The 17,100-nt window shown below is 42.0% G+C and overlaps 1 protein-coding gene across 2 annotated transcripts; it reads left to right on the forward strand.

Annotated features, from left to right (window-relative positions):
• Positions 1-551: 551 nt before the first annotated feature.
• tagln3a (transgelin 3a) lies at positions 552-15,720 on the forward strand. Of its 2 annotated transcripts, none has more exons than XM_072692551.1 (5): positions 552-785; positions 2,675-2,907; positions 3,168-3,342; positions 7,940-8,042; positions 9,118-15,720. In XM_072692551.1, exons 2-5 carry the CDS (start codon positions 2,728-2,730, stop codon positions 9,299-9,301), a joined length of 642 nt encoding a protein of 213 aa, XP_072548652.1. In that variant the 5' UTR covers positions 552-785; positions 2,675-2,727; the 3' UTR covers positions 9,302-15,720. The 2 variants fall into 2 exon arrangements, with proteins under 2 accessions (XP_072548652.1, XP_072548642.1); XM_072692541.1 differs by having other exon boundaries at positions 2,678-2,907.
• The last annotated feature ends 1,380 nt before the right edge of the window (positions 15,721-17,100 follow it).

A 17,100-nucleotide genomic window follows, 5' to 3' on the forward strand; every position in this document is an offset into this window, starting at 1 on the left:
AATAAGGCACCAAAATAATACACAGGCCAAACATAATATATTGAGGCTACAGAAACATATACTGAGGCCACAAGATAATATATATTGAGGCCAGAAGACTATATTTTGAGGCCACATGAAAATATTCTGATGTAATGAGGCCACAAAAATGAAATTGTGGTTTCTAATAAGACGTGGGCACAAAATAATATATTGAGGCCACAAAATAACATGAGTTTTCGACCACTATATAGTATCTTGTGCCCACCTGTTATTAAAAACAACCACCGTGTCACTTTAGGTACTCCATGTTTACTCCATCTTTGTTATTACTTATTCAATCAGAACTATTTATAAAAACATTTTTTCATAAGTAATTAATAAGCAATCATTTTTTTAATTGTGACGTAATTCTCTAGAACCCACTTCTCGGGAATGATTGGCTCAGCCACCGGAACCAATAGCGGGAGCTGGCATTTTTTCCGCTTACGTAATGCGGACTGTGCCCCCCCCCCTTACCCCCTCTCTGCGGGACAGTGTGTGTGTGTGTGTGTGTGTGTGTGTGGTGATAGATGGCTGTGTAAAGGCAGGACTGGGCAGCATCCATCTGCTAGGCTATGATGCTGCCATGAGCTTCGCCCCACCCACTTACCCCAGGCGCCGCCCACACACTCCCGCCCCAAACACACACACGCACACGCACACACACACACACACCCACGCCCCCCAGATACTCTTCGCCCCCTCCTCGTGCCAAGTGAAACAGACGGGCTGACGGCAGGCGGGGACTGATCAGCAGAACGCTCGTGAGTATAAACAGCCTGTTTTGATTGACGTGTCGTTGATGGACGTTTGGGGTCGTTATTCGTTGGGCGCGTGACGATGCGCTGAACGTTGGGGAGATGCTGCGACTTGGCTTCGTTGCGTTGATGTTTCGTGACAGCTTTGGCACGCGGGGCGTCATCCCTGCAAGCTCCTCTTGGACGGAACCGGACGAGCCGAGCTGCAACGAGGAGACTCGATGATGGAGCTTCTCCTTCTCCAGCCCAGAAACCCTGCTGAGACATGAAGCTCAGAACCAGCGTTTACTGGTTTCTGGTTTCAGGTGGATTAAACTGGTCTTTAAGGGTTAAGATGGTTGAGATGGTCAATATACTGGTAATCAAGCGAGTTTGATGGGTTCACTGGTCTGCCATCACGATCCAGTTGATTTACCAGTTTGGAAAAGCTGGTCATACTGATGGACCAGTGGGATTTGGCTTGGTCATGCTGGTCATTCTGGTGGACCAGTGGGATTTGGCTTGGTCATGCTGGTCATTCTGGTGGACCAGTGGGATTTGGCTTGGTCATGCTGGTCATACTGGTGGCCAATTTGTGATTTGGCTTGGTCATGCTGGTCAACCGCCTTGATCAGGCTGGTCAGCTACTTTAGTCAAGCTGATTGTACTGGTGGACCAGTATAGTTAGGCTCGGTCATACTGGTCAACCAGTCTGATCATCCTGGTTAACCACCATGTTCATACTGGTCAGCCATCCATGGTCAAAACGCTTGGCCAAGCTGGTTAATCACCTTAGTCGTCCTGGTCAGACTGGTCATCCATCCTGGTCATACTGGTCAGCCATCCTGGTCATCTTAGTCATACTGGTCAGCCACCCTGGTCATGCTGATCAAAAAGCTTGGGCATACTGGTTAACCACCTTGGTCGTCCTGGTCATACTGGTCAGCCATCCTGGTCATACTGGTCAGCCACCCTAGTCGTCCTGTTCATACTGGTCAGCCACCCTGGTCATGCTGGTCAAAAAGCTTGGGCATACTGGATAACCACCTTGGTCGTCCTGGTCATACTGGTCAGCCACTCTGGTCATACTGGTCAGCCACCCTGGTCATGCTGGTAAACCATCTTGGTCATCCTGGTCATACTGGTGGACCGGTGTGATTTGGCTTGGTCATCCTGGTTTTGGTCAAGCTGATTGTACTGGTGGACCAGTGGAGTTAGGCTCGGTCATACTGGTCAACCAGCTTGGTCATGTTGGTCCACCACCCTGATCAACCAGCTAATAAATGCATTTGGCTACTTCAGGTTGCACCCACTGCTGACACAGATGTGCAAATGCACACACACAGCTTGTCTAGTCCCTGTAGAGAAGAAGTACTGCCAATAGAATAGGACTCTCTGGAGCAGATCAACATCATGACCCTGTTGGCACCATGCTGCCTAATAAGGGTCTAGAAGGGTATTTCTAAAGCCCCCCAGCATTAAGCTGTGGAGCAGTGGAACTCCATGGTGCTCCATCCAATACATTTGGGATGTGTTGGGAGTTGGGAGTCCAACGTCCTGACCTCATTAACGCTCTTGTCGCAGAATGCAATCAAATCCTCACAGCAATGCTCCTCCAAATCTAGTGGAAAGTCTTCTTCTCTGCACAGTAGAGACAGCTACTCCAACAAAAGCATGATCAGCTCTTTAATGCCCTTGATTTCAAAAGAAACAATGAATGAGCAGGCGTCCCAATACTTTTGTCAATTTAATGTATCTTCTGGACTGGAGTTCTGGTGTTATAACAGAACCAGAACCTTCATGTATGTGTGGTGGGTTTGTGTCCATTTGGGGCATTCATCCTGATGTGCCTAAAGGCCTGACTGAGTGTGTGTGTGTGTGTGTGTGTGTGTTGTGTTGATGTTCCTCATGTCCAGCAGAGTTGCCGAGCTTGCGCCCGTTGAGTACCAGTATTGATCCGCTTGCTGCCATGGCGAATCGGGGGCCCAGTTACGGCCTGAGCCGAGAGGTGCAGGAGAAGATCGAGCAGAAGTACGACCCAGAGCTGGAGACACGCCTGGTGGACTGGATCATGGCGCAGTGTGGAGACGGCTTGGAGCGTCCAGAACCTGGCAGGCAGAACTTCCAGACCTGGCTCATGGATGGGACGGTGAGGAGTGGGAGAGAGGGGGGGGGTCTTTTTTTAGCCACTTTCCCAAGACCTCCTGTCAGACCTTTGGGGTGGGACAGGCGTGGGACTGCCAAAAGGGGCCAGCTTTCAATGGGCTGGCAATCAGAATGTGGCGACCGGTCCGGTCAGGTCTGAATGCTGATTGGGTTCAGCTTGGACTCGTCCCAGCTCTCTTGCTTTCTTTGCTCTCTCACCCCTCCCCACCACCTCACTCTCCCTCTCCCTCTCTCTCTCTGTAGATCCTCTGTCGTCTCATTAACAGTCTGTACCCCAGCGGACTGGAGCCTATCAAGAAGATTCCAGAAACCAAGATGGCCTTTAAGCAGATGGAGAAGATCTCCCAGTTCCTGGGGGCCGCGGAGGCTTACGGTGTCGTCAGGGGGGACATCTTCCAGACGGTTGACCTGTGGGAAGGTAACACCCACCTAGATTAGGGTGACCGTTATATTTAGGTTATCACCAAAATTCTCTGGTGTGGTGTGGGCGTGGTCCTAATATTCTAACGAACGTCCATGACTGACAGCCCCCTGGCGAACAAATTTAGGTTGACGTTACCATGGCAACACACACGGCCTTGAGACAGAGAAGTTGCGTCCGCCCGTGTGCCTCATCGTCCCTCTGCTTCTCCGCTCTGGCGGAGGGCTACACTTGCGTATCTCCCCAGCTACGCCGCTGTGTCGGGACCTCCCGTCCACCCAGACACCAAATTCTGTGGTTGCTCAGATTGGAAGACAGGTCAGGGGCCGTATTAGTCGTGTGATTGGTCAGGGGTATCCTAACGTAAACCTGACCCACTTTTAGGGCCCGCCCACTCCACATGGAGAGGAGAGCAATACCGGTGAAAATAAAGAAGAAATTTTATAAGACGCACTTTGTAAGATTACACTGGGGGCCCAGAGGAGCCTGATTCACTTCATTATTATTATTATTATTATTATTATTATTATTATTATTATTATTATTATTAATTAATCAATTAATTAATTAATTAATTAAGCAATGTATAAGTACTTTATTAAACATAAGTACATTCCACATCAGGAAACCTGAATAATTAATGAAAAATAAATAAATAAATAAATTATTTTTTACATTTACCACCCCGTTACACAATATTCAGTATTTTTCTAATTAATTTTCATAATTTCAATACAAAAAAATCCCAAAAAAATAAAGAAAGTAAGGTCAGTTAAAGAGCCTGTACTAATTGCCTGGACAATGCTTAGTCTGCTCTGGTGTGTGTGACAGGCTGTAACTGTGTGTGTGTGATTGATTTGATTATTGATTAGAAACTCTTGCTCCACTTGGATCCATTCAAACAGAACCACAGGATTCTTTGTTTTTTTATCTAGAACTAATTTGTGTTTATTTTCATTCAGGCTGTGGTCAATCGGCTGTGGTTGAAAGGCAGTTTGACCAGTGGCCGCATGTAGATGCAGGTTCATATAGACCAGGTGTGGTGGTGAGAAGGCGTGGCTTAAAGGGGGCGTGTTTACAGCACAGAATTTTTAGGTTTCAAAAAGAGGACATATAGTCACCCTAATATACACAAAATGTCCAAATATTTATGAACACCCTTTTAATAAATGCATTCAGCTACTTTAAGCTGCACCCATTGCTGACACAGATGTGCAAATGCACACACACAGCTTGTCTCTGAGGAGAAGTACTGCCAATAGAATAGCACCATGCTGCCTAATAATGCCAGGCATGGGCTAGAGGGGTATAAAGCCCCCCAGCATTGAGGAGCTGTGGAGCAGTGGAGGAACTGTGTTCTCTGGAATGAGGGATGGTGGAGCTCCATCCAGTACTTTTGGGATGGATGAGTTGGGGATGATGAGGACTCAAAATCCTCACAGCAGTTCTCCTCCGGAATCTAGTAGAAAGCCCTATTCTTCTCTGGACAGTAGAGACAGTCTTTTTAATACCCTTGATTACAGTAAAAGCAGTGAATGAGCAGGTGTCCCAATACTTTTGTCCATGTAGTGCATCTGCATCCAAATGAATGTGATCAGTAAAAAGAGCCTTTATGTGTTTTCTTCTGACACATTTTTGATTATTTTTTTTGTAAGCGTAATTAATTGCGTAACTGATCCTTTGTGTAATTACGTAATTGCGTTTAAACAGCACAGCAAAGCGATGCAATGACTCCAGCCTCTTTCAGGGTTAATCTTTGTTAAAGAAGCAGCGTGGGAGAGACTGAACGCAGCACCCACAGAGGCAGCGCACTCAGCAGAACAGCCGAGAAAGGCCTGAATCCCGGCTATTTAATACTCATGTCCAACACTTGATGAGTGGCCCTGAAGCTTTTAGAAGAATTGCTTTTGTCAGGATGCCCCCCGCCCCTTTGAGGTGGCTTTGAGGTCGGCCTCTCCCAGCTCAGGCCCGTCCTGGGATCTACCCACTCACTCTTACACATCTGCGGCCTATCATCAACTCCTTACCTGCCTCATATACAGTGGCATTCACATGTATGGCATTTATCCAGGGGTTACTCGTATTACAGAGGTGGGCCAGTGTAGCGCTGGGGATCGTGCCCTAGGACCCTACTACAGTTTCAAAGGAGGGGGCTAGTGCTGGGGGGGTGATATGACTGCAAATCAATATTACCATTGAACGTTTTATCTCGAATACAATGAATTTTCTCCCTTTTTTCCAAACTTGTAAGGGGGGGAACAGCGCCATCTACCCACCTGGAGAGAAAGCTCGGGCGATTGTGCTCTCTCAGACTCCGGCTGCTGATGGCAAAGAGGCATGGCTCACGATTCGAACTCACGTCCCCCGGCTGCTGAGCCTTTGGTTCTTTGGTTCAAGCCACTCGAGTAGCTCAGGTGTTGCTGTTGCATTATTCAAAGTAGGAAAGGGCAACACCAGCTGCCTCCTTTCCAACTGTGGGCGGGGTTCACTGTATTTAAGATGGGTGCCATGTCCATGCTAACGTTACATTTAAGTGGGCTATGACTAGCGTTACATTTAATTAAACATTATGACATGTGAGTTAAACCTGATGCTATTTTCTGTTTAACAGAATAATTTGATCAATATGAGCAAGATTAATTTGATTAATTAGAGATTCTGAATGCATTCATTTTCGATTAATTGCACAGCCCTATGGAGGAGTGTGAGGGCCATGGCTAAACCCTTAGCTTCTTGAGGTTGTCCATTGTGGATGCTGAGGTGTGTTTAGGATCTTTATCCTGCTGTAGAAGCTCCTCCTCTGTTCATCTTCAGCTTTTTAGTGAGATGTTTGATAGTTGCTTTCAGAATTTGCTGATATGAAATGTTCCCTCTGTTACTGGCTGCAGCACAAACCTAAATCATGATCCATCCACGCCCCCTGGTTTAACAGTTGGAAAGAGGTTCTTTTTATGAAACCTTGTCCCCTTTTTCACCAGTCGTATCTTTGCTTGCTGCGGCCAAAAATTAAATTTTATCTGCATGCTCACACACGTTCTTCTTGTATCATTTTAACCTACCTAGTGCGCCCCCTACTGGCTGAAGATTCAGTTCTGCTGCATCCGTAACTCTGAACGTCTGAACTCCACAAATCTCCACATGCATGGGAGAACTTATAGATCCTGGGACAAAAAATCTGGAAGCTTTTCAAGTTTCTCACAATAGTTTGAAAAAGAAAAGTGAAACAAACACGATATGGACAAAAGTATTGGGACACCTACTCATTCATTGTTTCTTCTGAAATCAAGGTTTTTTCAGCTTTTGTTGGAGTAACTGTCTCTACTGTCCAGGGAAGAAGGCTTTCTACTAGATTTTGGAGGAGCATTGCTGTGAGGATTTGATTGCATTCAGCGACGAGAGCGTGAGCAAGGTCAGGATGACTATTGGATGACCATCACCCCACCTAATATTCCCCAACTTTCCTAGTCCTATTATATTGGCAGTACTTCTCTACAGGGACTAGACAAGCTGTATCGGTGTCTGTGTCAGGGTACAGGGTACAGAAGCTAAATGCATTAGAAGGGGTGTCCACAAACATATGGACATTTAGTGTACTACTAAAAATGCTAGCACATGGCTACTTTATCATGACTATGCATGTGTATGCCTGTGTATGTGTGTGTGTGTGAATGTGTGTGTGTGTGTGTGTATGTTACTTAATTAGAAAGCAGAAAATTCACATGTCCAACAATAGCAAGGTGTGCCCAAATGTTTTGACGGGGGCGGGATGTTTTGTGTTACAGTGAAATTGGGCAATGTGATTCACGCCAGTGCTTCAGAATGACTGACAGGTGGTGAAATCACTTCCTCCTGAGGTGTGTGGAGTGGAAAAGAGCTGTGGGCAGCTGCGAAAGTCAGACAATAGCAGTCCTCTCGTCCAGCGTCTGGACGGGTGTCCTTTAGAGCAGGTGTTTCCGGCCCAGCTGCTGAAGTTGGACCAGAGGAAATTTAGAGCAGCAGCTTCTGCTTTCGGCTGCGTTGATTAAAAAAAAAAAAAAAGGCCAAGCCAAATCAGAATTACACCTCAAGCAGCCACCGGAGACCTGTCAGCAGACGTTGGTCACGCTGCGGCGCGGTGGAATGCTCTAGCTAATTACAGTCAAGCTCATGGGTGGTTGAGGAGAAGACAGGCTGAGGGAAACATTGGGGGGAAACCAAATTTGTCTCACCACACTATGTTTCCAAATGTTTGTGGACACCCCTTCTAATGAATGCATTTAGCTACTTTAAGTTGCACCCATTGCTGACACAGATGTGCAAATACACACACACAGCTTGTCTAGTCCCTGTAGAGAAGAAGTACTGTCAATAGAATAGGACTCTCTGGAGCAGATCAACATCATGAATCTATATTGGCACCATGCTCCTAATGCCAGGCGTGGGCTAGAGGGGTATTTATAAAGCCCCTCAGCATTTTTAATACCCTTGATTTCAGAAGAAACATTGATTGAGTAGGTGTCCCAATACTTTTGTCCATATAGTGTATGTGCATTTGAAGCCCTGTTTGTGTGTGTATGTGTGTGTATATCCAGTTCACTGTAGTGTGTTGTCATAGGAAAGGACATGGCTGCAGTCCAGAGGACCCTCATGGCTCTTGGAAGTGAAGCCCTCACCAAGGACGATGGGCATTACCATGGCAACAAAGACTGGTTTCACAGGTGACCAAAGTGAAGTGCTAATAAATGGCATTAAATAAATATACAAATTATTCAAATATGCCGGTGTTGTTCACAGGTGTCAAGTAGTTTCAACAACGTTTTACACACGTTATAATAATTTAGTACCATTAGAAACATTAATATCCAGTATGATTTTGTAATAACATTAATATCTAGTATGAAGTTCTAAAAACATTAATATCCAGTATAAAGCTCTAATAGCATTCATATCCAGAGTGAAGTTCTAATATCATTAATATCCAGTATGAAGTTCTAACAACATTAATATCCAGTATGAAGCTCTAATAACATTAATATCCAGTATGAAGCTCTAATAGCATTAATATCCAGTATGAAGCTCTAATAACATTAAAATCCAGTATGAAGTTCTAATAACATTAATATCCAGTATGAAGCTCTAATAACATTAAAATCCAGTATGAAGTTCTAATAACATTAATATCCAGAGTGAAGTTCTAATAACATTAATATCCAGTATGAAGCTCTAATAACATTAATATCCAGTATGAAGCTCTAATAACATTTAATATCCAGTATGAAGCTCTAATAGCATTAATATCCAGTATGAAGCTCTAATAACATTAAAATCCAGTATGAAGTTCTAATAACATTAATATCCAGTATGAATCTCTAATAACATTAATATCCAGTATGAAGTTCTAGTAGCATTAATATCCAGTATGAAGCTCTAATAACATTAATATCCAGAGTGAAGTTCTAATAACATTAATATCCAGTATGAAGCTCTAATAACATTAATATCCAGTATGAAGCTCTAATAACATTAATATCCAGTATGAAGTTCTAGTAGCATTAATATCCAGTATGAAGTTTTAATAACATTAATATCCAGAATAAAGCTCTAATAACATTTTTAAATCTATATGAAATCTATATATTTACATATTTACACATATATTTACATATAGAGATATTATATATCATATCTTATTCATAAAGTTATGACACATGGTTTCAGACTGTAAATGAACTGTACATGGAAATGACTTGTGAACTTTTTAATGTGTGTGTGTGTGTGTGTGTGTGTGTGCAGGAAAGCTAAAAGCCACAGAAGGGAGTTTTCGGAGGATCAGCTACGTCAGGGTCGCACTCTGATTGGCCTACAGATGGGCAGTAATCGCGGGGCATCTCAGTCAGGCATGATAGGTTATGGCACCCCGCGACAGATCATGCGCTATGATTCCCCTCGACGCAACGGAGACCAAAGCCCCTCCTAAAACTGGTGGAATCCACAACACCCCCACTAATCTCCCACAGCAGAGATTCTCCATCTTTCTGTTCTGACTCGCTGATTCTTCACGACTTTGTATCTTTTATTTTCCTGTATTGTGATCAGGGACGCAGGAAGAATTTTGATTTTATGATATATTTATGATATATGCAGTGATGTCATCATTGAATGCCACGCCTTAGATTTAATTTCCATTTGAATGAACAGTTTGGGGAATTTGCATGAACAGAATGTGAGAAAAACAGGATAAATTATTGGATGATGTTGTTGCTATACATTTATGATCATGATATTATATGATAAATTATGATAAATATGCTATATTTTATGATTATTTAAAAATATTTGCAAATGCAATCTTGGATGCCCATTCCTAACAAACAACCTGCCTGAATTTGTGTTCCTCTCTGTTTCTGGCAGCAGTGTGTCAAGATTATGACTTTGAAGTTTAAGTCACTTTTTGAACATAAAGAGTTAGAATTCTGAGAAAATAAGTAAAACAATTTTAAAAAAGATTTGTAAAAAAATATTTTTGAGAATTATTGAAGTAAAATTCAAGAAAATTTTAGAAACATAGAAAATAAGTAAAAAACAAAGAGACAATAAGCAATTATTTTAAAATAAGTCAAAACTGTCTGCACTTTAAATATTTTTAAAATTAGATGTAAATCTAAGGGAAAAGTCAGTTTGAGATCTAAAGTTGACATTTTGAGAAAACATGTAAACTTTCAAGAAAATATCTCTTGCAATTGCTTATTTTATTTGTTTTTTTTATTGTTTTTACTTATTTTCTATTTACTTTAAGATACTAAGTCAATATTTAGACAAAATAAGTAAGCCTTCAAGAAGTCATTATTTGGATAAAAAGACTTTCACATAGTGTGTCAATTTAATCTCAGTCAATTTTAAGAAAATAAGTTTAAAAAAAAGCAAGAAGACATTATTTTGAGATTTAAAAAACTGAGATGTTTTAAAAATTATGGAAATCTGAGGAAAGTCAGTTTAACATCTGAAACCCAAATTCTGAGAAAATAAGTGAAACATTCAAGAAATATTTATTAATAAGTAATTATTTTAATACACTACATCAAGATTTAGACTAAATAAGTAACTTTATACTTTACAAAATACATCATCATTTCAATATAGTGTGTCCATTTTGAGAATATAAGTAAATTCTAAGAAAATATGTAAAAAAGTCATTATTTAAAAAAAGTGATTTTTTTATGTTAAAAATTATGGAAAGTCAGTTCACCTGAAGCCCAAATTAAGAAAATAAGTGAAACATTCAAGAAATGAAGTAATTACTTCAAAATACTATTTTAAATACTAAGTCATTTAGACAAATATCTTATCTAAGTCAGAAATTGATGAGTCAATTTGTGAAAATAGTGAGAACCAGAGAAATTGAAATGAAGACATTTGAGAAAGCAAGTTTGAGATATGAAGTCTATATTTTTCGAATATATGCAAAACATTCAAGAAATGAGTCATAATTTTGAGACACTATGTCAAAATGTAGACCAGTAAGTCTTTAGTTCAACATAGTGAGTCAATTTAACCTAATTTTGAGAAAATAAATATATAAAAAAATTTGAAAAAATAAAAAAGTGATTATTTTAAGAAAATATAAATAAAAAAGATCTAAATTGTAAGAACTTTTTAAAAATTTAGAAATTAAGTCTTTTCCACATAGTAGCCCCATATTTTAGGTAAATAAGTAAGACGAGTATTTAAACGAACGTATTTAAAATGTTGACATCCTGCTGCTACAAACATCCGCACTCTGCACCCCGTACATCACTTCCTGCGCCCCTGCTTGTGATACTGGATCGCACTAGAGCTCAGGGGAACCTAACCCACAGAACTTACCTGAGGGAGAAAAACGTGGACGAGGAGAAGCGTGACCAATCAGACCTAGATAGCTTCTAGCTTCTAGCTCGCAGACTACTAGGGAGCCCTTTAGTGTAGTGGTATGCACTGCTGTGTTCATGCATGGCTTATACAGGAGCACTGATCTGGTGACTAGCTAATCCTGGATCAGTTCTCCTGGATCAGCGACGTCTGTTCTGAGAGGAACACTTGCTCCAAAGAGCTCCAACTAACGCTTCTAACAAAGTGTGTAAGTCAGTGGTGGGGAATACCGCATGCCTTTCAGAGCCGGGGGGCCGGGGAGGGGCGGGGGGTCCAGTGTTTCGGCCTAGGAAACTCCACATGCTGTAATTTTTTACTTTTCGTTGTTAGGGCACAGTGTTTGTTTGTTTATATATTTATTTATTTATTATTATATTCCACGTTGAGTTGCTCCTCATACTGATGTCCACCAGTAGGCATCCTATAAAGGGCACCTATAGGACTCGTTCCCTAACGTGTGACTAAGTGTCTGTTGTAACTCTGTGTACTCATCATAAAGCTGTTCGAGCGTTTGGCTGCTGGAGAAACGTGTATATGTGCAATTTCATCTATATTCTAATCAGAAGCCATATAGAGCCAATAGCATTGCACTTTGGAGCAGTGTGTCATTATTGTTATTAATATGATGTGAAATACTGCAGTATTAATCAGATGCTAAGTGCTAAGTTCCGTATTCTAGGAATCAGATGTTTACGTGTGGATATTTGGTGGAGAGGTCGGGTTCCTCATTCCTGAAGACACATAGCCTCTATTTATTTTTGTCCAGCAGTCTAGTATAGGGTGGAAATCCCGATGAAGACCAGCCTCTGCTGGTTTCTGCTGGTCTAAACTGGTCGTCGATGGTCAGGCCACTGGTTAAGCTGGTTGAGCCCATTCGAGCTGGAGTCATTGGACTAGTGGGTCTATCAGCATGGCCATCTTGACCAAACTGCTGGTTGACAAGCTTGGTCATACTGGAAGAGTAGCTTGGTTATACTGGGCATACATGGTCGTGCTGGTCAACCAGTATGACCAAGTGACTCATCCAGTGCTCAGTCGACCACAACCAGCCTGGTCATACTGGCCATGCTGGTTAACCAGCTTGGTCATGTTGATCATTCTGGTAGGACAGCTTGGGCATACTGGTCAGGCTAGTACAACAACTTGGTCATACTGGTCAAGCTGGTTGACCAGCATGGTCATACTGGTTATGCTGGGCAACAAGCTTGGTCATACTGGTCAGGCTACTAGAACAAATTGGTCATGCTAATCATGCTGGTTGACCAGCTTGGTCATGTTGATCATTTTGGTTGACCAGCATGGTCATACTGTTTATGCTGGTCGACAAGCTTGGGCATACTGGTCAGGCTGGTTGAACAGTGTGGTCCTGCTAATCTTCCTGGCTGACCAGCTTGGTCATACTGGAAGAGCAGCTTGGTCATACTGGTCATACATGGTCATGCTGGTTAACTAGCTTGGTCATGTTGATCATTCTGGTAGGACAGCTTGGGCATACTGGTCAGGCTAGTACCACAACTTGGTCATACTGGTCAAGCTGGTTCACCAGCATGGTCATACTGGTTATGCTGGGCGACAAGCTTGGCCATACTGGTCAGGCTGCTTGACCAGCTTGGTCCTACTAATCATGCTGGTCGACAAACTTGGGCATACTGGGCAGGCTGGTTGAACAGTGTGGTCCTGCTAATCTTCCTGGTTGACCAGCATGGTCATACTGGTTATGCTGGGCGACAAGCTTGGTCATACTGGTTGAGGCTGGTTGACCTGGCTGGACCTTTTAGCTCGGAGGTGTTCTGAGGTGGACTGTGGTTGTGACCACAGCTGTCCGTTGGCTGTGGCCCTCGGTGAGCGCTCGAGTTGCGGAGCGGCCTCGGGAATCCAATCTTTGCAACATTCCAGAACCGAATGCTCTGATGTCATAAAGATGACAAATGATGTCATAATGACCGATTGTGCCGGCTGCGTGATCTGTGGTCAGGGAAGTCATGTGATGCAGTGGAGAGTCTTGTTTGTGCGTATGTAAACACTGCGCTTTAGACGTAGTTTGGTTTGTACGTAGTGCATGCTTATGCATCACATGACCACTACAGATGTGATTCTAGCAGAAATAGCTCATTATAATAACTGTGATATTACAGTGCATCTCCCCTCACTGTTACAGACTATTAGCTTAATAACGTTTGTATTACGCTGTTCTGTACACGCTGTACAAGTACACACACATATATATGTGTATATACATGACCGGACACTTGATTAACACCACCTCCGTATTTCTACAGTCACTGTCCATCCTATCAGCTCCACTGGTCGTACAGCAGCAGTGTGTAGATCTATAACTCCAGACTGTCTCCATCTGTTTCTCTGCAGACTCTGTTATCAGCCTCTCTCTCCCTGGGTGTTCTTCAATGCTCAGGACCCCACAGGACGGACCACCACAGAGCGGACTGTAGTAGTATTTGGGTGGAGGGTCATTCTCAGCACTGCAGTGACCCTGACTGACCTGGTGGTGGCGAGTGTGTTAGTAGAAACAAGGAGGTGGTGTTAATGTTGTGGCTGATATATATATAAATATATATATATATATGTGTGTGTGTATATATATATATATATACACTGTATACACATATAGCAGCTGTACTATTTATAGTAATTTTACTGTTAAATGTTTTGCTTGCCTTTTTTAAATGTCTCATTAAAAATATTTTAAAAGCAGAAAATATTAGAGCGAACTAAACAATCTGTAAAATACTGTTTGTTTGTTTGTTTGTTTGTTTAACACTTCAAACATAACAGTATTTGTGTTTTCTGAGTATTGATGAATGTGGTCTCTCACTAATTCCATGTGTATTGTTTTGTATTTGGGTGATTCTTCAATTAGGGGAACTTTATATATAACTTATATATATACACACACAATTAATACTATACCTAAAATAACATAAATAGGTTTGGTATTAATTATATTATTGATTGCACCACCAAAAATGATGTATGAATCATTATCATGTTTTCAGTTTTATTTTTTTATCAATATTTTGCTACTTTGGCCCCCATCCCTGTCCCCAGCCAAAAACTTCTTTACTTCAGTAAAATGATAAAGTGATCTTATAAAATCATAGTGTTAGTACAGTTGTGTTTTTTTTATAATTACTTTAAAAAACACCTAATGCAGAATTCATCTTCATATCTGTACAAAATTTGCATATTTTTGAGCATATTATATAATATATTACCATCCCTAACATAACCGTCGCAACATTAGTAAGGATTTCTTTTTAAAGGATACACTTATGTTTATGTCATAACCATGGAAACGAAGACGGGCAGGGCGCATTGAATCATGTATTCCTCCTGAATGTGGAGTAGATTTATGTATTAAGCATAATTACCATTTATACCGTAACAGCAATATTTTGCAGAAAAAATGAAAACTCAATTTTATGTAAATGAGTTTAAAGTAGAGGTGCGTCGATCCAACGCTCAATATCTGCATCGCTCTGATACTATCAGAAGATCGCTACCCCCTCTTCATCTAGTTACAACGCACTAAATACACTCTCTTTAAGGAAGTGTGCAGTTTAGGCTCTGAGGGTTTCCACGATACACTCGCTTGTATCACGATAATTATAAAATTGATCACGATTTCGATAAAATCGTCATATTGCCCAGCCCTGCCCTCAAAACGATCACCATGTTTTTATAGTCTTTACAAGCAACAACTGAGGGCATGTAGCATGAAGTCAATTTATGATCAAAACAGGGTCAGATTTGTTCAGATAACTAAATTCTGTTCATTTTTACATCTCAAATTCAGACGTATTTAAGTAGTCGAGAATCTCCTGAAAAGAACTAGATATGGCGTGTGTGACTCTTATCAATTATTTGAATTTTTTAAGCAAATAAAGTTATGTCAAATTATCAAAAAATCATGCAAACCTTCCAAAGAGGTTTAAGAGTTACGAAAGGGGGAAATTACGATTTTTCAGATTGCTATAGGTATCGGCAGATACTCAAGGTTGCATTATCGGTATCGGTATCATGACCTACTGGTATCGTACCACCTCTAGCTCAAAGTATTAAAATCCTGACCTAGACCACAGCTTCTTTTATTTATTAAAAACAAAAACAGAGCCCTCAACTGAAGAATCACCCCCTCACTGATTCAGTGTCTGTGTTCAACGCGAGACAGCGTACTCTAAAGGTGCTGAAACGGGGGGAGAAATGAGCAGTGTGGGACTCTGGGTAGACTCTGTGTGGCACAGTGGTGTCGAACGTTGTTTCGGTGGGCGATGAAACGCGAGGACGCCTCTCTCTGAAATACTGCTACACTGTGGCCGAGCAATATAGCAACCCTGCCTGTGACGTGCACTCACAGTGGCGTCTTACAGCCAGCGTTAGAACTGCATTCCTCATTGCTTCCAGTCGACTGATGTACAGAACTGAATCCGATTACTGGTTTTTACTCATTTACTGAATTTTGTTTGTGAAATGTCAATAAAACGACTCTAATTCCTACTGATCCCGTGCTTTTGGCCTCATTGTAAAATGGAAACCCATTAAAGAATCCCCCTGTCCCCTGTTCAAGACACAATAAAGAGATTAAAAGACAAAAGTATTGGGACGCCTCCACATTGCACATACAGGAGCTCTTATATCCTAAACCCATAGGCATTAATATAGAGCTGGTCCTCCTTTGCTCTAAGCTCTAACAGCAGCTCTGCAGTTATCAGAGACTTTTCTGCTCTCTGCTCTGAGCTCAGCACTCGGCCCTGACCCCGCTCTGTAGCTTTACGTGGTCTGACAGACACTCGGTGGCTGAGCTCCTCTCTGTGAGCTGTTCCTCCTAAACTCTTCCACTGTTCAATAATAACACCACTCACAGCTGATGGAGGAAGATCTAGGAGGGAGGAAATTTCACCAGCTGACTTGTTGTTGTTGGTGCAGCGGTGTCTCCTATTACATACAGAACCACGCTGGAGTTCAGTGAGCTCTTCAGAACCTCCCGTTCTCTCACTGATGTGTGGAGGAAAGACAGACTGCAGGACTAGAGGCTGGAGTTTATACATCTGTGGTGGCGATGAGCCTGAATCAGATGCCAGAATTCAGTGATTAAAAGGAGTGTCCCAATACTTTTGTTCATATAGTGTATTTTGTCTTGACTATATAAAATTAGAGATCTTTGCACCATACTTTTGTTTATGAACATGTTTAAATGCACACACAGTTTGTCTAGTCCCTGTAGAGAAGTACTGCCAATAGAATAGGACCCTCTGGAGCAGATCAACATGAATCTAGAGCTATAGGGGTATATAAAGCCCCCCAGCATTGAGCTGTGGAGCAGTGGAAGAACTGTGTTCTCTGGAATGATGATGGTGGAGCTCCATCCAGTACTTTTGGATGGGATGAGTTGGGGAGTTGGGGATGATGAGGAGGGGTGCTGATCATCATCCAACATTCTGACCTGACTAAAGCACTTTTGTTCCTGAATGCAATCAAATTCTCACAGCAATGACTCTCCAAAATCTAGTAAAAAGGCTTCTTCTCTGGACAGTAGAGACAGTTACTCCAACAAATACAGGAGAAACTCTTTTAATACCCTTGATTTCAGAAGAAGCAATGAATGAACAGGTGTCCCAATACTTTTGTCCTTGGAAGGGAAAATCTGATGGAAGATTGCAGTGAAGGATTGATGGAATGGTGGCTAAAGGACCTCAATCAACTCCAAAAATCTGAGAGACCTGGAGCCAAGCCAGACCTGGGTCAGATCCCGGGTCGTGCTGCTTGCCATCAGCAGTCAGAGTCAGAGAGAGCACAATTAGTCTTGAGGCCAATTGGAAAAGAGGCGGTGGCTGGCCTCACGTGTGTCGGAGG

This window comes from Salminus brasiliensis, chromosome 1 (assembly GCF_030463535.1).
Source record: "Salminus brasiliensis chromosome 1, fSalBra1.hap2, whole genome shotgun sequence".
NCBI classification, from domain to species: domain Eukaryota; kingdom Metazoa; phylum Chordata; class Actinopteri; order Characiformes; family Bryconidae; genus Salminus; species Salminus brasiliensis.